Raw genomic sequence first — 23321 nt, 5'->3', positions numbered from 1 at the left:
CACTCCGCGGCCCACACAGGGGGGCTTGCCTGGCGCCGGGAGGAACCGTGCAGGAGACAGAAGTGGCAGAGGTGGCTACAGGCACTCGGGGACCGAAGAGGCTGCCCACCGCCCTGAGCAAAGGTGAACCGGAGCTGACAGCTGGATTCCTGGGGTGAGTAGGCCCGGGCGTGGGCGTACCATGGCCTGGAAACGTAACACTAATAATGCCAAAACTGGCATGACAGATCCTGAAACGACTTTTTTGAATGATAAGTAAGAAGAAAAGGAAGTAGTTCACAGTGAGGAAGCAGAGGACCCAGGGAAGGAATGGACATCAGACTTAGGCCTAAAGGCATGCTTGTATTGTGGAGAGAGGAACCACTCCAATAAGGAATGTTCCGGAGTGGGGGAAAGTTAGCTATAGGATTCAACTTGGCAACACCCTATGGTGGGGATTTTGTTAATGCTCCTCACTCTGGACTTAGTGCTTCTATGGTTCCAGTTGAGAAGGATGGAATTTTGGCACAGGCATCAGTCAAGTTTGGAAGCGAACAAACCCTCAGTTGGCGTGAGCAAGTTAAGCAAGTCTTCTTTGAATATGAACCTGTGGTGACTTTGGCCTCCATTCATGGAGAGCAGCAGCAGTTCCCTATCATGGCTAACTGACTTACAGTGGAGCAAACTGCACAATTCAAGGAGGATTTCTACCTTTTTTACAAGGATGGAGAATACACTATCACTACCAAGGAGCTGGGGACTGTTATGCGCTCACTGAAGCAGAACCCCATGGAGGCCAAGATACAAGACAGTATAAAAAAGGTGGATGCTGATGAGAATGAGATTCTGGGGACAGCTGACTCTAAAGAAGAATCTTGGCTATGGAGCCCAGAGAGAAAGAAGTGAAAATTTCCAAGACAATTAAATTCTGAGGGCAACATCACCAAGAGGAAGCTAAGTATTCTAGATGCCCAGAGGTCACAGTAGAAAAGTTGACTCTGACAAAACAGAAATTGTGGGCACCTTGGGAACCCTTAACTGGACCCCCTAAAAGGGTAGAGAAGGTTACACTGAGACAAAGTAAACAGGCCAAACTGGAAGTTGGTTCCCCTAAGTTTGACTGGGGGCAAGTACATGGGTTAAAACAGGAGACGTTCCCTGGCTTAGGGGCCCACACCCCAAGTCTAACTTTCATTAGAGAAAGAACTAGAAAGCCTCAGTACAGGGCAAGAAAGGAATACAAGAACGATAGTTTCTTTCCTTGGGAGATAGCCCTAGTAGGGGTCGACACTCAGCCTAAGAAGTTTGAGCTGAAGGGAAGGGTATGTAAATAAGTGTACAAGAGAAACCCTCAGAATACCTTAAGGGACCGGACAGGGATTCTGGTTACAGTGCATTTTTCTAAGCAGGGAAATAAAGCTTAGGCTCAGGGAGGAACAGAGAGGCCCTGGGGATGAGGAGAAGGCAGCTCCTATCTATCTAAATGAGTGATCTATTGCTGTACTTTTGTTTCAAGCACTGCTGAGGTAAGCAGCTTCCTTTTTATTCATTCTGCCTGTAAATAATGGTTTGTGCAAGGATAGCTGGAGTCCAGTCTGCTCTTCTCCAGCAAACTGAAGACTGCTCCTATGGTGCTACAGGCAGTCACATTGGAAAGGAACCTAGTGAAGAGGAAGTAAAAGTTATTAAGTAAAGAAGTCAGGCAATGGATAATGATATTGCCTCAAGATCAAGTTCTAGAAGTCAAGTGACAAAGGGAGTCCGTCAATGTCTTTGTCATAGTTTTGTCACAGATCTAGAAGTAGAATTTAGGGGAGAGTCTGGTCAATTGACAAAGCACTGACTCTTCCTGAGGATAAGGTAGGATGCCTCAAGGCACAGAGATAGGGCAATCCTTTTATGTATCCGAATCATTTCATCTTTCTTCTTCCAATGATTTTGAATAAGGCAAGATATTTACCAGCTTCTTGCTAGATTTGATCTTTTGCAGACTCATTTGCTCTGTGAACAGTATGGGGCATACATAGGAGTCTTCTAAATGGAGAAATTACTTACCTGATAATTTTGTTTTCCTTAGTGTAGACAGATGGACTCAGGACCAATGGATATTGTGCTCTTCTGCTAGCAGATGAGAGATGGAGTCAGATTTCAAAGCTGACGTCACTCTAGATATACCCCTGCAGTAACCTCAGCTCTTCAGTATTCTCTTCAAAAAGCCATTGTGGTTATATCTTTGCTTAAATAACTTGATTAAACTTGAGTAAAAACTTGAACTGGTTCAACTAATTTCCAAACTGGAGACCGCCAGTGCACTCAACCAATTAATGCCGACACCGGACAAACTGTGGGTGTTTTGAACTAGGGGTAGGCTGCAGCTTAACAGTATTTGCTTAGTCTCGAGGTTTGTTATCCGAGGTTCTCCTTTTCCAGGGCAGCCATGGGCGGGATGCTGAGTCCATCTGTCTACACTAAGGAAAGCAAAATTATCAGGTAAGTAATTTCTCCATTTCCTAGCATGTAGCCAGATGGACTCAGGACCAATGGGATGTACAAAAGCTACTCCCGGACAGGGTGGGAGGCTGCCCGTAGCCGACTTAATAATGCCCTTGTGAAGGCTGCGTCTTCCCGGGCCTGAACATCCAGGCGGTAGAACCTGGAGAAGGTGTGTATGGAGGATCACATCACCGCCCGACAGATCTCGGCGGGTGACAGCAGCTTGGTTTCTGCCCAAGAGACTGCCTGGGCCCTCGTAGAATGAGCCTTAACCTGTAGAGGTAAGGGCTTTCCTGCCTCTATGTAGGCTGCCTTGATTACTTCTTTGATCCAGCGGGCTATGGTCGCCCGCGAGGTCGCTTCTCTTTGTTTCTTTCCGTTCTGAAGAATGAACAAGCGATCCGTTTTGTGCACCAGTTCCGATCTTTCCAGGTATCGCACCAGGAGTCTGCCGACATTCAGGTGAACTTGCGCTTGAAGCATGGCGTCAATCACAGCCTTTGAGTAACCGTGCTTCTTCAGGCAAGTTCTCTCGAGGGCCAGACTATAAGAGAGAATAGAGACGGATCTTCGTGGAGAATTGGGCCCTGCCGGAGAAGGTCCCTGTGTGGAGGTAGGCATAGAGGGTTCCCCGCAATGAGTCTTTGCATTTCTGCGTACCATGGTCATCTTGGCCAATCCGGGGCCACTAGTAGAACTAGTCCCCTGTGATGTTCTATCTTGCGGATGACCATGCCCAGTAGTGGCCATGGGGGGAAGTCTTCCTCTGGTCATCTGGATGAGAGTATCGATTCCTTGGGACTGTGGCTCTCGTCTGCGGCTGAAGAACATGGGGACTTGGGCACTGAGATGGGTGGCCAGTAGGTCCATGGCTAGGAGGCCCCAGCAATTTACTATCAGTTGGGAAGCTGTGGTCGACAGCATCCATTCCCCCGTGTCCAGGATCTCTCTGCTGAGGAAGTCTGCTGAGACCTTGTCTTTTCCTGCGATGTGGGAGGCCAAGATCCCTTGTAGGGTTATCTCCGCCCATGCCATGAGCTATCTCCAGAGATACCTGCTGGCTCTTGGTTCCTCCCTGGCAGTTGATGTAAGCAATCGCTGTCTCATTGTCCAACATTACTCAAATTGCTTTACCTCAGAGTCTGTGGCTGAATTACAGGCATGCTGGTTTGACTGCTCGAGCTTCCAGGCAGTTTATGTTTCATTCTGCCTCTTCCTTGTTCCATTGTCCCTAGGCTATCAGTTCCTGACAGTGGGCTCCCCACCCTCGCAGGCTTGCATCTGTGGTGAGCAAGATCCAGTTCGGTGGGGATAGGCTTCTTCTCTGCTTAGGTGCTCTTCCTGTAGCTACCACTGGAGCTGACAACGTACCTCTGCTGGTAGTTGGAGGCGAATTGAGTAGTCCTGGGACAGTGGGTTCCATCGTGACAGTAAGGAGCGCTGAAGCAGTCACATATGGGCTCTTGCCCAAGGGATGACTTCCAGGGTTGATGCCATGAGGCCAAGGACTTGAAGATAGTCCCATACCTTGGGGCGTGTATTGGTCATCAGTCGTCATAATTGTTCCATCAGTTTCCTTCTCCTTGGGGGAGGGAGGAAGACTTTGTTCTGTTTGGTGTCGAAATGGGCCCCCAGGTACTCTAGCGAATGAGAGGGCTGCAGACTGCTCTTGCCCATGTTCACGACCCAACTGAGTTCCTGCATTAGGCTCTTGACTCTGCTTGTCATCTGCCAGCTCTCTTCTGAAGACTTTGCCCTAATTAGCTAATCGTCCAGGTAAGGGTGTACCAAGATCCCTTCCTTCCTCAGGGTTGCCGCCACGACCACCATGATTTTGGTGAAGGTTCTGGGGGTGGTTGCTTGGCCGAAGGGTAGTGCTCAGAACTGGTAATGGTGACCCAGTATCGCAAAGTGCAGGAAGCGCTGGTGATCCTGATGGACTGGGATGTGAAGGTAGGCTTCGGAAAGGTCCAGGGAGGTTAGAAACTCTCCCGGTTGTACTGCCATTATTACGGAGCGAAGAGTTTCCATGTGGAAGTGTAGAACCCGCAGATGACGGTTGACATTCTTGAGGTCCAAGATGGGCCGGAAAGAGCATTCCTTCTTGGGAACGATAAAATAGATGGAATAGTGCCCTGTACTTTGTTGGGGCATGGGAACCGGAGTTATTGCCTTCAGACTGAGTAGTCTTGTTATAGTGGTTTCTACTGCCAGTCTCTCGGAATGGGAGTGGCAGAGTGATATCATAAATTTGTCTTGAGGGATGCTGTGGAACTCCAGAGAATAACCTTCTCGAATGATGTTTAGAATCTATTTGTCCGATGTTATCTCGACCCATCTTTGTTAGAAGAGGGCAAGTTGACCCCTTATATCCTCTTCCTGTGGATGGGTCGGCCCATTCTCATTGTGGAGCGCGGCTGGAGCCTGCCCCCGGGCCTGCTTCCCTCTTGGTCTGGGACCTTCCGGAGGGACGAGGTGCCTGGAACTGCGAGTACCTGTAGGGTCTAAAGCCCTGCGATCCTCTGCCCTTGGTTCTTCTGGGGGAGGGACACTGAGATCTTTTACTCCTATCTTCTGGTAGCCGAGACACTGGGGATTCGCCCCATTTGCTGGCTAACTTCTCCAATTTGCTTCCAAACAAGAGAGATCCTTTAAAAGGCATTCTTGTGAGATTCGCTTTAGATGTTGGGTCTGCGGACCAATTCCATAGCCATAGTTGTCTTCTGGCTGTCACTACTGAGGCAATGCCCCTGGCTGAGGTACGTACCTGGGCTGAGCTTACATTCATGAGGAAGGCTGCTGCAGGTTCCATCATCTCACCAGTATAGGTTCTGGAATTATTTGCCTCTCTCGAGAGGAGCAAGTAGGAACGTGCCACCAGTGCGCAGCAGGAAGCAATCTGCACTGTCATTGCTGTTGTGTCAAAGGCCTGCTTAAGGATGGATTGCAATGGTCTGTCCTGAGTGTCCTTCACTGCAGACCCTCCCTCAATGGGAATCGTTGGTCACATTGAGACGGCACAGACCATAGTGGCCACTTTCGGGAAACGCAGGCGTTCCTTGGTCGCTAGTTCTAGAGGGTATAGGGATTCCAAGGCCCAACCCCCTTTGAAGCTGGCCTCCGGGGCATCCCATTTCAGGTCAATCAGTTCCTGGATGGCTTCCATCATTGGAAAGTAGCATGAGGCCTTATGAAGGGACACAAAGATGGGGTTATTCATTGGTTCCACCATAGGGTCCATGCCAGGAATACCCAGCGTCTTCAGAGTCTGGGAAGCAAGGGCTGGTAATTCGTCCTTGTGAAAGAATTGAAGCATAGTTGGTATGGTTCCATTCCTGGAGGGATTTCTCCTTCTTCCAGGGTGTCACTCATCATCTGAGATGTCTGGGTCCCTGTTAGGGAGGTTCTTGGTTAGGCGAGGCATGTTTCGTATCCGAGCAGGGCTGGGAGGATCTTGTGCTTCCGGCTGGGGTTGGACCTGGGGCGCAGCTGGGGCTGATTGTGCCTGAACGAAGGCTTGCAGCCCTTGGAAAAGTTCCAACCAGGAGAAGGTCCCCTGGGTCCATGTTAATCCCAGGGGGAGTCAGAGTAGGGGCCCCAGAGGTGCCCTCCTGTGGGGAAGCCATCTCGGAGATGCAAAGGTCCGGGGAGCTATCTTCATTAGTTCTGGAACCATCTCCCGACAGTAAGGGACCAGGTTTTGGTTTCCCCTGGGCTTCTTAGCAATGTTGACACAGGCAGGACTCCAATTCAGGCTGCGCAGCTCTTATGTGGCAGGCTGTGCAAAGAGAGTGCCTTCTGGCCTTCTTGGGCGCCGGTGCCATTGTCTTTATGTGTTTGCGCGTGTGAAGTTGTAAATGCGGCTGTGCGTGTAGTTATGCGCATGGGTGCGCTCAGTTGTGCGCGCGTCTAAGTTGTGCACGCCGCTATGCACGCGTCTGTATTGGACGTGCGCGAGTTAGGCACATTGGCCGCCCGGCCTGTGCGTACAGCCCGGCCTGTGCGTACAGCCGGCGAGAAGGGAAGATGGCACCGACAACCCCCACGCATAAGAAGGCGCCCCCCAAGGGTCTCCACGTGTGAACCCTTGCACCGGATCGTGGCTTTGCCTAACCAAGGCTGCTCAATCCGATCGGTGCTCCGTTCTAACCTCACCGGGACGGATTCGGTATGGCAATCTGAGCTGTGGAGACCAGAGACCTGCATTTAAAGATTTTTTCTTACCTGGTCTCGGTGCTTACCGCTCGTGTGCCAGACGGTCTCCAGCTGCGGAAGGAGAGGGAATTACCTTCACCGCCGTGCTCGTTTCTGCACCCGCTGCCTTTCAGCCACACTGGGGGGCTAAGTCCATGCCGGGAACTGGCTACCGGACCATGGCACACCTCTGAGGGATATCGGAGATCAACCTCATGAATTCTCAACTGGGGGTGGGTCCCTTAGGTATGACCACAGGAGAGCGGGGCTCGATCTTCCTTAAGGTAAATTTTGTTTCTTCTTTGCTGTAATTCTTAACACTATTCTAGTGTGTGGGATAGTGTCCACATCTGCTAGGAGACGGAGAGATACTGAAGAGCTGAGGTTACTGCAGGGGTATATCTAGAGTGATGTCAGCTTTGAAATCTGACTCTGTCTCCCATCTGCTAGCAGAAGAGCACAATACCCATTGGTCCTGAGTCCATCTGGCTACACATTAGGAAAGTACATTTCAAAGTCTCAATTTGTTTTTCCAGTGCTCTAGCGAGTGTCCAGGTCTCCCAGCCATAGAACAGAGGGTTGTTGAAATGTCAACAGTGTATAAGAAGCAGAGTTTCATTTCATTGATATTGCTGCCAGATTTTCTTCAGCTTTTACAGTTGTCAGATAGCAATTTTTATTGGGTTTAATTATTTTATTTCTTTTCTGATGTAGCATCTTCTATAATGGTCTCTTTAAGGTTACCTAAATGTGTTTCTTTTTCTTGCAGCTTAATACCAGTTTTTACTGATGCATTTCCATTCCTGCTGGCTATTATCACTTTACTCTTCTTGATCACATTAGTCTCTCAGGTTAATGTCAGCAGTGATGCTCTGAGGACCCAATCCCACAAAAATCATGCACAGAAGAAAATAATGTGTAACCCCTCTCCCAACGCCATGCAACAATATTTCAGAGAGGGGAGTGATGGTAAACTATCTGTAAAACATTAACAGATTGTGCCATAGGCTTCCAGATACTGAAAATTGAGGCTTTCAAGATTATATTATGGTTATGAAAATGCTTTATGTAAGGGGAATTTTATTTCAAACACTTTTCCTTGTATCTCTGGTAGAAATATGAGTGCAGCTGTGTGTTAAAGATGGTCTTTGGAACAAAGCTATTTTCTGGTAAGATTTCCAGTAAGATCAGTCATTTAGACAGGGGGGAACTAATGAAACCTGGATTTGTTGATGCAGTGCTGTTTTTTAGCGTCCATGGGCTCCCTTCTTCTGCATTGGGGATCTGAAAGAATACCTACTGGCTACTGCATGCCCTTCATTTGCAATAGCCAGCTAGATGGGTAACTGCTTGCAGCTATGAAAAAACATGATTATTGGGCAAAAAAAATAAAAGGTTTGGGTCTGTGGAGATGCAGAGAGAAAGGGGGTACATTTGCTGATTCTGAGAAGGTGAATAAATGTCAGTTTTTACCGCAGCAACAGCAGCACATCTGAGCAGAGGAGCATGAAGGTTCTATGCACACTGCCACTCTATGCAATATTATAACCTAAGCATCCCAATTGGAAAACTTATCACTTGAATGTGCAACTCTTCAGTGCCAAATCAGACTTTTCTGCTGAGTAAAAAAGGATCAATGCCTCTTATCTAGAGGTTAAACCTTGCTCATGGGTTTCCCCTCCTCTTCCCCTGAAGTCCACCATCTATCATATAAAATTGCCAATTGGCTCCATTTATTCATGGCAGGTTGATCTAGCCCTTCCAGTTTGCTATCGCACTCACCAAGAAAGACTGCTATGTCCACCTGACAAACTCCCTTGCCTATGACCCTCGTGTATTTCCTCAAACTGCTTCCTCAACCCACCTTTTCCCTCTGTCTGGACTATGGCTGACTACCTCCATGACAAGGTTGTCAAGATTACTCTTACCTTTTCCATTAGATCACTTCCAATTCTACCTTCCTGTCTTATTCCTCTTCCCTTCTTTTGGCCCCTGATATGCTCTCTTCATTTTCTGAAACCACAGAGGAAGAATCTGTGCATCTTCTCAACTCCTCCAAACTCACTACCTGTTCCTCTGATTCCATTCCCTCCCAGCTTCTCAGCTCTGTCGCCCCTGCTGTCATTCCCTCTGTCACATCTTCAATCTACCACTTTCCACTGCAACTGCTCCTGCTGCCTCCAAGCATGCTGTGATCATTCCTATTCTCAAAATACCCTCATGAGACCATACCTACCCTGCTAACTATTGTCCCATTTCCCTCTTTCTTTTCACAACCAACTACTTGAACAACCATTCCACTCCACTGTCTTGACTTTCTTTCATCTCAAATCATTCTTGAGCCAGGCAATCTGCCTTTTGCTTTTAACATTCCACAGAAACAGTCTTCATCAAGTCTCTAGTGACCTGTTCCTGGTTGAATCCCAGGACCTTTATTTGAACCCTACTCTCCTTGTTGTATCTACTGCTTAAGACCTTACTTGGATTTCAGGACTCTGTTCTGTCTTGGCTCTCTTCCTTTCTCTCCTATCATACTGTTTCCTCTGGTGGAACCTCCTCCACTGCTATCCCCACTATCAATCAGAGTTGTCGCAGAGCTTTGTCTTGGAACCTCTTCTCTTTTTTCTCTATACCTGTTCCATCGGTTTTCTGATTTTCTCCCATGGCTTTCAGTACCATCTTTATGCTGATGACTCCCAGATCTAATTCACCAGAAATATCACTAGAGATCCAGTCCCAAATCTTAGCCTGCTTGTCTGATATTTCTGCCAGGATGTCCCACTACCAACTTAAAGTTAACATGGCCAAGACAGAAATTCTTCTTTCCCTCTCTCTCTCTTCACAAACCCACATTCCTCCTCCCCCTTTCTCTATTTCTTTGAATAATATTATCATTCTCCCAAGGCCCTTGGTCCAGCACCTTGGAGTCATCTTTGACTCCTCTCTTTTCTCTGCATATATTCAGAACACTGCAAAAATGTGTTTCTTTCTCTACAGTATCATCAAAATGCACCCATTTCTTTCTGGACACACTGCAAAACCTTTATCCACATTCTTATCACCTCCCCCTTAGACTACTGCAATCTGCCTCTTACAGGTTTCCCAATGAAACATCTCTCTCCAGTATAATCTATCCAAAATTCAGCTGCACAATTTATTTCCCGCCAGTGTGTTGCTACACCCATATAACCCACTTCTTAAATTGCCTCCCTACCCATTCCCATATAAAGTTCAGCACTGCATAGAGTATGTCTAGGAGTGCTATAGATATGATTAGGTAGTAGTAGTAGTAGTAGTAGTAGTAGTAGTAGTAGTAGTAGTAATAGTCGTTGTGTTGCTCCATTTCATGCTTAGACCTGTAGTTCTAATTTTCCCATTGATTTCCATAAGAAAAAGAGGACTGCCAGTCCATAAGGTTGATATTCAATAAGGTTTAATCTAGGTAACCTTTTGTGCTATCCAGAGAAACCCTGAGTTTTAAATTTCCTGCCCCTCTCACTAGCAAACTTTTACTCGGGTCATTCATTGCTCACATAAATTTTGCAGGAGAAAAGAGGCAGGGAAGGAGGGAGTTCTGGGGATGTGGCTATAAGTTATATGGGTAATGCTCATATTCAATGCTACCGGGATAAACTTAGCCAGGTTAATTAAGTCTGATTGGTGAAATCATTGTCCTACAGTTAACTGGATAACTTACCCCAGGCAACTTTCAGCATATAGATATTCAGTGGCTGCTTTACCCAGCTTAAATGCCGCTGAATGTCCATGTAAAATTACCCAGGTAACTTACTGCTTGCCGGCCAGCTGATTATGGACCTCCATGCGTGTGCAGTAAGGCACAGTTAGGAGTGATCTGCCTGCACTGAAAAAAAAAAAAATTGGAGCCAGTTGGCAACTCTGCTATTATGCAGTGCCCACTCAGCCACAACGGGGAGCTCGTTACCTTGCCACTCTGGAATGGCTTGGTTGGATCTGTGTTGGGCATGCTGTTGTTTTCCTATGTGCAGCAGTTTCATGGGAATCATGGCTGGCATTCACTTCTGCACTAAAGTTGAGCCATTGTCCCATCACGGAAGAAGCAGACTGTGGTCTAGCTAATGCATCATAATTTTATTTTTCTCCATTAATATTCAGCTACACTCAGACGGCTGCCATCATTGCGTGACAGCTCTTTTTTTCTTTTTTCTTTTTTTTTTTTGTGATGGAAGGGCACAGGTCTAATGGCACAATTCTATTATTATTTTGTAAATTAAAAATTTGGATTTAGTCACCTCAGAGAGGGGGAAACTGGTTCACAAACGAATCCTGGGAAGAGAGCATGTGTACTCTGTGTGCCTTGAAAAATTAGCTTACCTGCATGTCCCCCTCCTGTTTCCTTCCACGGTTGGCTTTGTTCCTAGGCCACCATTTATTTTTGTTCAAATATGTTGTATGCCTTATGTGTTTAGGTCAGTTTCAGAAAGCAAAAAAGAAACAAACAGGTGTGCGCACCTTGCACCACCTCCCCTCCCCCTCTGACTTCAAAACTCTCCTTGGCCGAAGTCTCTCTTTAATGCCATATGTTGTGTTCATAGTTTAGTGGAGTTTGCTCTGGGGTAAGTTCCCTGGCAGCACGCCAAACTAACTCAGGTAAGTGGCTCTCAAATCTGTTCCATGTGGTCCCCAAGCAAGGGTGCTTTTTTTTTCTTTTCAGGCTCAGCAGAATATACGAATTACCCTGGTCCATGGCCAAGATGTGTGGAAATTATGTCTCCTGAAGAGCAATGGTGGATCTGTCGCGAATCAGGCTCGTTTTGAGTTGCCTCCAGAGATGGATTCCAGAGCCATTGTAAGCTGAGATTTATAAGAACCATGTTACACAAGCAGGAGGAGCTTTCCGAAACCACAGCAAATAAAATATTTATTTCTCTGCAAGAGCGAGATAGTAAGCAGGAGAAAATAGGGAGGGAGAATCTTAATAATTCTATTTATTCTAAAAACTGAAGGAATCCTTAGGAGAATAAAGCCGTTGTTTTACTAAAGATCTAGAGAACACTTTGAAGTCTGCTAATTAAAAATATCAAAGAAAAGGCTGAAAAGAAAGATTTGATTGTCCTAGGTAATAGTGGTTTGTTTTTTCTGGAGGGGGATAGGAGTGATTGGGCCTCTTTGTTCACTTAATTAAGGTAAATTATTTCTAAAGTGTGTGGTGTCCTGACCTAAATACATCATCATTAGTGGTTTGAAATTCCACTTACCTAAGCCTTTCAGGGCCAGTCTCTCACCACCAGTAGATGGATCTCTGATAGAATGGATTTGGAGTTCTGAAGATTACAGGCTTGTCCTGCTCTACAGAAAATGCAGTTCACAGAGGCTTCCTTTCTGACTTTCAAGTCTCCTTGAGTAAACATCACTGTGAAATCTGCATGGCAATGATGACCGGGATACATGCCTCGAGGGGAAAAGCCTGAGGAGGGATGTTTAGTATACTGGGGCAAATTTAAGGACCAGGCTAAACTAGGGCACAAAAGTACAAAATCATCCCCTCCCCCTTCCACCCCAAACCACCCTGCAAGTCAGCTTGCTTGCACAATTTTGAAATGCTGCAAAAAAAAAAAAAAAAAAAAAAAAAAAAACCATTGAGCAAACTGCACCATGTTGTTACCACTATTAGGGGTAAAATTAAGGATAAAAGTCCCACAGTGCGGTTTGTTTTTTTTTTCTTACAGAGATGTTTAAGCATAGCCAGATTTTTTCTGTGGAATATTTTCGGTTCCAGAAGCTACAAGATACTAAATGCTAATGGGGCAAAGGATGTGCTATTTCAAAACTGTGCAAGGAAATTAATTTGCAGGTTTTTTGCACTTTATTTCTGGCACTATTTTTGACCGATTCCTTATTTCTAGCCATTGTCTTTTACAGATCTCTTTTCCTGCAGCCAGACACTCCCCTCACATGTCCCAAGCCAGGGAACCAGCCGGCTTTTGGCTGGACGGAGGAGTCAGCAGCTGATCATTCCTGCACTTTGAAGACCTAGAAAGCTAGCCCCTGCAAGTCCTAAAATTTCTGAGGATGACCTGGCTGACCTGAGCGATCCCAGCAAAAAAAGGAGCAGCTCATCAGAGAACAACTGCCACTTTGTAGGCGAACAGCTTCTTCATCAATTAATGTCTTCTTGAAACGTTACCAAGGACTGAGCGGGCATTCATACTTACAGTTGCCATGCGAAATACTGATTGGCTCAGAGTCTTCTGGGAAACCAGCCCCAGCGAATTGTAGCAGTGTGAAATATAGCAGCAAGGCTTCTGACCTCATAGTAGTTCAGCGAGGGGACTTTTGCTTCTTCACTTCACCCTGTGAGAGACAAAGCAGTGCTCTCATCAACTTGGAATATTGAACTTGTTCATGCAATGAGCTCTTAACTCCCACCACCAGAAACACAAGTAGCAAACTGCCCACCTCGGTTATAGGCCCTCTCCTTTCCGAACCAGAAAGAAAAGTTTTGCATTCTCACCTAGAGCGAGTGAGTGAGTGAAGAGGGGCAAAAGGTGTGATCACCCAATTTTATTTGGGAGCTCAAGGCTCACATGGGCGTGCTGAGAGAGACAGCTCAGCCTTTATGCAGCCCACAGAGAAAGTCCAGATACAATGGCACTATGGGCTGAATTAAAGTGATACAGTAAGCTGAGAACTGAATGCAACCAGATAATCACAGAGCCTTTTCTCATTTTTAGGCACCCCCCCGGACAATATAGTGATTCTTTTGTTAGGTTTACATATTTAAGATTATGGTTGGTGCTACTTCTATATATAAAGAATTCAGATTTGTCTTGCAGATTGAGTCATTGCAGGACTGAGAATGTGGGAAAGTCAGACGGTGCAAGCTAAAATATGTTGCTAGGTTTTATGGGTCTAAACCTCCAGCTATGATATAAAATGAGCAGCTATAAAGCCAACGGACTCCCAAGATCAATAAAGTTATAATGCGCTACACAGCATAAAACTTGTATCTAGGGATGGGCGAGCAGGCTTAGGTTACAGATGACCATCCTACAGATTTTGGAGATGGTAGGATGGGAGATTGGGGTATAAATACAATAATCTAGCTCTGTGGCAGCATGATATGGATTACATTTAAACCTCTGTGCTACTTCTGGGGGGAAAATACAAGCCAAACCCGGCTCAGCTCGTTTCCATTTTGTCCTTTTCTCTCACCCAGCCAATAGGGATCACAGGATATCATGAGCAAGAGCCTTCATTTTCAGTTCATTTATCTGAATATGGCTGAAATAAAGTTATAAATAAAGCAGAAACGTCTAGTTAGCCTAAGTGAGGTGCTGCATATGACTCATTCTCTTACTGGGATATGTGAGGGTGGGGGAGAGAGAGAGAGAGACAGTGCAAGGAAGACAGACGGGTGAGCATGAAAGAGAGTCCTGATGTAATGTTACTTGCTTTTAACAACAACACAGCAGTAATATTCTTTCTAGATGTTTACTAGTGGGAGGGAAACTGAACTGCACACCGGTTGTTCATTGTGCCAATGTATGCTGCACAAGGAAGCCAGCAAATTGTTGTTATAAATCAAATCTTGCTACATGCTGGCTGTCTGTACTGAAAACAGGGAAGTGACCAAGTCACTATTATAAAAGAAATACATTTCAAACACAATTTACCTTACATGGTACAGCTCACTTCTTCATAGATGTGCGTTTTCATTGTGTAACGTTATTCTTTCCCCTTACCTGCAGGTTTTTTTCTATAATATTACTACTATGAGCATGTGAGCTGACCTGCCACATCTTTCAATATGAATTCCTGATACCGTGCAGTCTAATAGGCATGCTCACACACACACACACAATCACACAACCTCTGGAAGGGGAAAGAAAACTACTTCTTGATCAGAAAAAACATCAGCAGTGCTATTGCATGCCACTTGTTCACTTAGGCCTACACTTCCTCCATACCCTCCTCAAACTATTTCCTCTGTGACATCCATTGCCTCTGATTTGTCTACTTCCTTCTCCTCTTAAGGGGCCAATTTGAGTAGCTTGTTGTAGTTGCAAAGTACACAGTTACTTTTATCGTGCACATTTGGTTGCTAATTTGGAAAGGAAAACTATACCTCCAGCTTTCCTTTTAAAATTAGCTGGCATAAAATACGTACATTAAAAGCACCTATGTATTTTGCCCCTGTTATGTCAAGTCCACGTGCTGTTTTACTCTCCCAACCTAAATGGGCCCAGGGCAAGACTTCTTTGTAACCCGACTAAAAGCAAGTGAGCTTTGGAAGCCCATGCAGGCTTTTAACTCAACAGAAGACGACAATTTTAAGCCAAGCCAGTTTCACCAGGGTACATAGCTTTGGAAATTATTCCCCCCCCCCCCCCCCCCCCGTCGCCCCATGCTTTTATTGCCACCTGCATCTTGCTCTCATCCCAGTATCAATAGCTTCTTTGAGCAATAATGCTGACATAGACCCCTGTCCCTAACTACGTTCAGGGAATCTCAGGGAAGGGCAGAGCACACTCACTGACAGGCCAGGGCCTCGGCGTTGGCATCACCTCCTTGATCTAACATGAGAGTCAATGACGTGAAGGAATGGAAGAAAACAGGAAATGTATGATAACTGAACAAAAGAAGCTTCTTTTTCTTTCTCTCTCGTCACAGAAGGGGGGTTCAATTAGTACAAGTTTGAAACTCGTAAACAGTAGGGCCAATGGTCAAGGCTGCGACCTTAGCTAAACAGAAGAGAAATACAGTAAAAGCCAATGAATCTATTTTAGCTGTCTGGTAGCAAAAGGTGAAGCCTTAATGTTTGGTGCTACTGCTCGCAGTTTCAAGCTCGTGTCAATTCAGTTCCTTTGCATGTCTGTTCCCATGTGCCCAATATGTGCATTTCACACGTGTGTTTTTCAGTCTCTAGAACTCTTAAATCACAATCAAGACAAAATACTTTCCTTCTCCTGTCCCGCTCAACCCCTGACAAAAACAAGCGTGAACCAGCAGCTGTTCAGAACCCTGAACGCTTTATCTTCTTCCTAATTCCCCTCTGGTAAAGTCGGAGATGGCCTGGGAAGCCTGCTATGCTAGTCAGCCTGATCTGTGCCGACGGGAGGACGCGGCAGGTTCACTCACGCTTAGCGCCCACCATTTATTTCTCTGATGTGTGCAGTCACATTTCACTGTGGGAAAATCCCCAGAGGTCGAAGATAAAAGGAACGACCAAGCCTCTGGATACAAGAAAATAAAGGACAAAATAAGTAGCTAATAAATTCCAGTCAGATTTCACCTAGGTATTAATCTACATGGAGAATGAATGTAAAAACCTGGATCTGGTTTCATCAGCTGCAGCGCCGCTCGCATTTGATGTTGCCTGCCAAAGATTGTTTTTCAGAACCAAGTTATTTTGCAGCAGCTCATCAATCACTTGATATTTATGCAGAAAGTCAAACTTTGTCACCTACATTGTCTTTGGAAAGTTAATTTGGCACAGTGCTTGTCCTCTGCAACACCATTTAATATCAGAAACTGCATCGCTTTCCCCCTCGTGCCAAAAAAATATAAAAGCATTAACAAGTTCCGAGCAATGCAATTCAGCTTCTAATTTCACAACAGCAGCTGGCCCTTACCACATAACAACGAATGTGATACCAGGGCCAAAACATGGCAAGCCCTTGTCTGACTTTAGAGATTTGACTGAAAACCAGGCTTTAAGGCAGGAGCAGAAAATGTACTTAAAACTGGATTACCGCTGCCGCTTACCAAAACGTCAGTCATAGCTGGACACCTGATGTCTACAGAGAGAGGATTTATTTTAAAAAGAGTTCAAACAGGTCATCAGATTGCTTGATTCCACTGTTTCTGAGCATGTCAAGTCCTTCCGTGTGGAAGACGGGTGTCAGTGCTGGGGAACTGGGCCCTGGATATTTTGTGGCTATGGTTAGAACCGAGAAAGGATGAAAATCTCGGTGCCTGATGCAGCCTGCTCTTTTCCATTCCAGGGCTGCTGTTCGGCCTTAAGTAAGGGAGAGAAATGAAGGCCTGTGAACCTGCCCTGGCTGTCTGGTTTACATTACTTGAAAAAGCGTGTTCGGTGAGGAATACACGCGTGGCCCCCAGGGATATGTCGTAAATAGAAGCAAAGATTGCCTCTAGGGGTGTTGCACTCAAGGTAAAACCAAAATAGACGAACGAAGAATAATCTCTGATTTGTTAATCATCAGACCTGCTTCAGTCTTTTTTTTCCTACTTGGTGTCCCAGACAGGCTTTGCTTCAGGAATATTCCATGCCAATAATTTATGAGAGAAGTACGGTGACAAAGGTTCAACGAATGGGGCGATGGGAAGCCTTTCCTTGCCCACTGATTTGCACTGATATCTGGGATGGCTTCACTCATGCAGAGCATTGCATGCACTGTCAGCACTGAATACGAATACGAAACAACGACAAAACAAAGGTTCATTGATTGGTTTTCTCACCGTTGTTCCCTGAAGAGTTCTGTTACACTGGTATACACATTCTTAGAAATCGTCTCCTTCAGCAATAAAATGTGCCATTTATTATTGATGTGCTGAATTCAAATACAACAGTTAAGCCAGCTGATTGGCTACTCTTTCCATGATATTTAAGTTTTTACATTTTCTGTCTAGGTCTCTTGCATAGATAGGGCGTCGATAGTAGAGTTGTAATCATAAATTGTAAACTTTGGTCTTTTCATGTATTTATGGTTGCATAATATTTCACCTGTCCTGTTTATATAACACTTTAAAAATTAAATTGGCAAAAGGATTACAGAAATAAAATTTACTGTGAAACAAAAGGCCCGAAACTATTATGTATGTGTATATACATAGTTTAGTCCTTATTCGGTGGCTACTCGGCTCTTCTTGGCTTGTTTCTTGTATTCATTAAATGGAACATCTCTTCTCACTGTCCAGCAATAGTCTGCAAGCATTCATGGGCTCCATTGGCCCTGATACCATTTATCCATTGCTGCAATGTCCCGGTGAAATCACTCACCATGCTCATCACTCACTGCTCCGCAGTTCGGTGGGAAAAAATCTAGATGAGAGTGCAAAAAAAAAATGTCTCTTTCGTGACCTGCTGCTCCCAAGGCTTTTGTATGCCTTGAGGAAATTTTTCACCAACTTCTTGTAGTTGTCTGTCTTGTTGTTTCCGAGAAAATTTGTTACCACTAACTGAAAGGCTTTCCATGCCATCTTTTCTTTGCCACACAATGCACGGTTTAATGCATCATTTCTGATTTAATCTGAGATCCTTTCCCTTCTTAGCTCACTTATTCTCTGCAATTCCCAAGTCAAAGGTTGGGACTGTACTGACCCAGTAGGATATCTTGAAAACTAAAGCCAATTAAAAATTTTAAGCATCATTTTCGTTCTCAGTGACCCAGATTTGGTAAAGTTTGACTGCATTCATTTCGGCAGCATTTTGGCTGTAGACCAGTGTTATTAAAGACAACCAAAAAAATCTCAAAACAGTACACAAGACTTAAGACATTCAGAAGAAACACAAATTCAGTTGTTACTTTTCGGGCAGTGGTTCTCAATTCTAGAGGTGGGAGGGGGGGAAACATGAACATATTATAGAGTGGAGTGGGAGGAGAAGGCTCGAGACTGCCAGTACAGCCCTGGTGCCAGCACTGCAGGAAGCAGTTCACCGTATGTCTCTTCCCCCAACCCGCAACCAGAGATGAGGGTTGCAGCAGAGAGGAGTCAGGAAAGAGCAGGTCTGTCAGCCTCCTCATCCCCATCTAATGAAGAAGTTGGGAATGAGTGGGACTGTTTGCATCCTCCCGGCCCATCCACCAAAGCAGTGAGGAGTCCTGAGTGGACAGGGCCATCTATCTCCTCTTCCTACCCAACCAAGCAGAGAGGTGCGGGAGCTGAGCAGCACCTGCAGTGTATAAAGGAGCCAGAGAGAAGGGGAGACGCCTGCCCCTCTGCTACCAAAGGAGGGAGGAGCCAGAAAAAAAGTCACCCGTCACATTACCGCCAAACAAGAGAGGAGCCAGAAAGGAAGGAAATCATTAGCCCCCACCACTGCTGAAAAAGCGAGGAACCAGAGAAGGAATGCACGTTTTCTTCCTTTCAGTGGGTAAGACTTAACATTTTGCAAAACAAATAGTGGTCTGGGAGAGGGGGGAGGAAGGCTCAAAAGCACATAAAGCTGAAGGGTATTAAGAAGGGAAAGTGGAGAAAAGGGGAAGATCAGTGTAGCGAAGGTTGAGAATCACTGATTTAGGGCCTTGGTTAAAAAGGGCTGGGCCTATGCGCAAAATCTTTATTGAACGAAGCCCTTAATCCCAATTCATGCGGACATCGAGCCAGCAGTGTATTCTGGAATTCAGGAGCCTGAAACTTCCTGCTTTCCCTGCTGCTCGGTTAGCAATGCACGCATTATCCTGAGGAAAGTACGATGCCATCTTTTGCACTGCTTCAAAACGTTTAGACATTCTTTTCAGTGATACCGACAGATTTTTTATTGCCATGTTTATATTATCTGAAATTTTAGTCACTTGGTTCTCTGCCCTCCACTTTTTTTTTTTCAGCTTCTTTCATGCACTTTTGACGCTCAGCACTTATTCCTTCAAGCTGCATATGGCCTATTTTGAAAACATAATTACTCCTAATGCATGTTTTTAATGGCACAATTTTGTTTTCATGCTCACAATTAATTTTACTAAATCATGCTTCTGCTCTACTGGGGCCTCAGCACCAACCCACGATAAATTCTGTGACTTACGTGCTACAGGGAACCTTACCAGGTGCATGGAAACGAGTTTTGCTGTTATATGCAGGGCTCTGAGTTTCCTGCGATTCTGCCTCTTCCCCCCCTATTTTGCGAGTGTTGGCAGAACTGCCTCAGGTGACCGGGGAAGCCGTTGTGAAGCGCGGGCCCTAGAAACTCTGCCCAGAGAGGAGGAGGAGGGGTGACAACTGGATCAGTACTGGCACTGCTGCAGCCGCCATGGTACATTTCCTGCTGGCTGGGGGGGGGGGGTGTGGAGGGTGCAGATTTCGGTGGCAGAAGAGGAGAAAGCAGCCCAAGTGTTGTCGCTGCTTTCCCCCTAATCCTGCTTTTGGTCGGGGGGGGGGGGAGGGGCTCCAGTATTACTTGGAAAGGAGATTGAAGGAGGTTGGGATTGAAAGGCTGGGGGGGGGGGGCCGACTAGAGGTAAGTTGGGTAAATGAAGAGACGGGCAGGTAGGGGCAGGGATGATCAGAAGAAAGCATAGAGGGAGGAGGGAAAGTGAATGAGGGGATCAGACAGAGGGGACCGGAGGAGGTGCAAGGGAAGGAGGGAACATGAATGTGGGGATCAGAGGGGGGTGCAGGGGAAGATGGAGAGTGAATGAAGGGATTGGAGGGGGCAAGAGAGTGCCTGAGGAGACTGATGGGGCTCTGGGGTGTAGGTGATGACATCAGAGGAGCGAGTGCAGAGAAAGCGAGTTGGAGAGCTGTGAATTATGGGAGCAGAGGGTGTGAGTGCCTCCCTCTCTTAATCCTGGGTCCCTTTCCCCAGTCCTGGGCTACCCTCTTCTCCTCCTCCTCCCCCTCTTTGATCCCCCTGATCTCTCTTCAGCGCATTCCCTTTTCCTCCTGTTCTCCCCTCCTCCTGTGCCACGCTCCCCCTCCATCTTTGTACCCCTCCTGCCTGAGATTCCCCCTCAGAGAATTTCCTTTCTCCCTCTCTCTCCAATTTTCTGACCCCCCCTCCTCCCTTCTGAGTACCATTACTAAGATCCCTCCCCTCCCCCCCTCAAAAAAAAAAAAGAACCAAATAAATTAAATGAACTCAGAAATTTCAGAAAAGGACTTAATTTTAATTTAAAAAAAAGAATAAAAATGCACACTAACTGATATGCAAATATATGCAAAATTATGGGGTAGATTTAAAAAAAATGTGTGTTCGCGTACTTTTGTTGGCGCACCAGTCGCAAACAAAAGTATGCTGGATTTTAGTAGATACGCGCGGAGCCACGCATATCTTCTAAAATCCAGGATCGGCGCGCGCAAGGCTGCCAATTTTGGGCAGCCAGCACGCGCCAAGCCGCGCAGCCTGCCTCCGTTCCCTCCCCTCACCTTCCCCTCCCTTTTTCTACCTAACCCACCCCCCGGCCCTATCTAAACCCCCCCCCTACCTTTGTCCACGGATTTATGCTTCCTGGAGGGAGAAGTAAATCCACGCGCGCCAGCGGGCCGCTGGCGTGCCGAGACGCGACCCGGGGGCGGTTCCGGAGGGCGTGGCCACGCCCCCGGACCGCCCCGGGCCAAAACCACGCCCCCGGGCCCGCCCTCGAAACGCCACGTCCCACCCCCAAAACGCCGCGATCGGCCCCGCCCCCAACACGCCCCCGACAAAAACCCCCGGGACTTACGCGAGTCCCGGGGCTCTGCGCGCGCCGGCAGGCCTATGGAAAATAGGCGCGCCGGCACGCAAGGCCCTGCTCGCGTAAATCCGGGCGGATTTACGCGAGCAGGGCTTTTAAAATCCGCCCGTATGTGAATTTGCCACATAATTGCCACAGATTTTTGAAAAATCTGCCACATATTTTGCTAGTTTTTGCCACAGAATCTTGAAAAATTTGCCGCAGGAAACCAGGGGCACAGATTATATTTAGCAAACTCTGCAGTAATGTTGACAGTGTGCATGTTAGCGCAGAACAAGGCTGACCCACGAATCCAAAGTCTAATGGCTGGGATGCAGGAAGAGGGGGAGGATATTGAAAAGGTTTGATCCAATCAAATGGGCAGGATGCAGGAACTAAGCAGAGGCCTCATTCTCTTCTTCCTGTATTCTGCCTATAGCAGCCACAATGGGGACCTTGAAATAAATATCATTTTAAAAATCACGATTCTGGTGTGCTGTGTTCTTATTGCCACTTTCTCCCTGCACCCTCCCAGGCACTATACTGTCTTTCCTGTGGGATGACTCGGTGGACAATATTGCTCCATTTACTGAATGTTAGTGCACAGGTGAGAATAGCTAAACAGCTCATATCAATCATTTAAATGAATTGATACAACTGCTGTAATATTTACTTTGGCGATGTTAGTGCTAACTAACACAATTTTTGGGCCATAGTTAGACCTTTGTTAAGAGCATGGTTTTTTTTATCATGTTAGGTAAAATGCGTTTACTGCCTTCGATAAAATTACCATGTTATAGTATACAGGGCCCCCTCAGGTATCCAAAACTTCTACGGGGGTGCATACTATACTGCTTTTCACTCGCTTACCTGCAGTAGCTTCCAGCATGCGTACGCTTCCATCCCAAATTCTGGTCATTCACAAAGACCTGCTTCTTTTCTAGGCATGTAAAACTCACCGCGGCATGTCTGAACTTCTCTATGCCACTCAAGCTTTAAGCTGCAGTTGTGTTTTCTGCAGTTTACTTTATTGAGTCCTGTGATAGGCAGCCCTCTCTCACCCCTACGGTTCCTGGAGGTCCTTTCGCCTGCTTTCCCTAAGGAAGCTCGTGTGTGGTCAATCAAGTACTTTCAACTCCATCTTCAATACAATGATATCACTCTAGTATGATCAGCTTTGTTATGTGGGGGTAAGGTGTCTGTCTGCAGTCCACAAACGCTGAAAAGATGATTGGAAATGACAGTACCTCCCTCAATCAGGAAAATATTCAAGCCCGACTAACAGTCGCTTATTAAACTTGAATTCAATTTTCAAACATGCCTACAACACCTTGCTAAGCATTAGAAGTGGATGGGGGGATTTCTGTCCAGCCTATTTTAATAACTTTAAGGTGTGGAGAACGATTTGTTTAGTTACCCCCATATTTAGCACTTATTCATATATATATGGTACAGTATTCATATACAAAATGCCCCTGCACACACTGCATGTAAACAGAGCTATATGGCATTAAACTGTGTAAAGCCCCACTGGGATCCTTATTAAGGAGTGTGGCCTTTCCTGTTTCTCATTACTTGATTTTGTTGATCCAAAAACCTTGGCGAGGACCATTGGTGTTGTGTAGGGTAAATCAATGGGACAATCAAAACTACAAGTCCCTGCAGGCAATAGGGCAAAACCAGGACTGGATTAGTCTGATCCGTATGACATGGAGCCAGGTGGCAGCCCCAGTGCTGAGAGAGAGAGTTTCTGCTAGTTCACATCCCATGACTGGTTAGCTGTTTCTCTGTTTTGTAATTTCTGTTTGGGAAGGAAGTTTTGCCAACCTTTCCTTTCCACTGAGAGAGGACAGAGGCTGCCTAACATCTGGATGAAAGCCTCAGCTCCTCTAGGGCCTTGTCTCTTGCGAGAAAAACACTGACAGTATTTTGGAAAAGGGGAATTGTGTTTTTGTGACTGAAAGTTCCTCTGACGTTTTTGGAATGTTTCAGTCCTTCCTGCGTCCTCAGTCTGGGAGACTCAATTGCCATTTCAGCAGAACCTCTAGAGAAGGATTTGATACCCATCTGGTACCACGCTTGGGTGGAGAGAGAAGAAGAGCCACTGTTCTGGTGCTCACCCAGCTAAAGGAGATGCCTGTAAGATGCAGTATAACACAGGAGGAAAGGACTGATTGCAAAGTAAAAACCAAGCAGTGGGTCCCAGGTATCCTTGTGGGATAGGAGGATCCTTTCCTGTTTGCACAGGGAAGCTTCCAATTCCAAGAAAAGGGAACAGAA

General features: G+C 46.1%; 1 protein-coding gene across 4 annotated transcripts in view; it reads right to left on the bottom strand.

Annotated features, from left to right (window-relative positions):
- The window catches only part of SEMA6A (semaphorin 6A), a 214032-nt gene that overhangs the window by 96146 nt on the left and 94565 nt on the right, over window positions 1-23321 (bottom strand). For all 4 annotated transcript variants that reach the window (XM_029571094.1, XM_029571069.1, XM_029571077.1 and 1 more), the window contains exon 2: window positions 12861-12999. In XM_029571094.1, coding sequence (XP_029426954.1) covers window positions 12861-12960 — 100 coding nt within the window. In that variant the 5' untranslated portion in view covers window positions 12961-12999. The remainder of the gene's footprint in view (window positions 1-12860; window positions 13000-23321) is intronic.

The sequence above is a fragment of the Rhinatrema bivittatum genome, chromosome 1 (genome assembly GCF_901001135.1).
Source record: "Rhinatrema bivittatum chromosome 1, aRhiBiv1.1, whole genome shotgun sequence".
NCBI classification, from domain to species: Eukaryota; Metazoa; Chordata; class Amphibia; order Gymnophiona; family Rhinatrematidae; genus Rhinatrema; species Rhinatrema bivittatum.
This window is presented reverse-complemented; position numbering and strand designations above follow the sequence as displayed.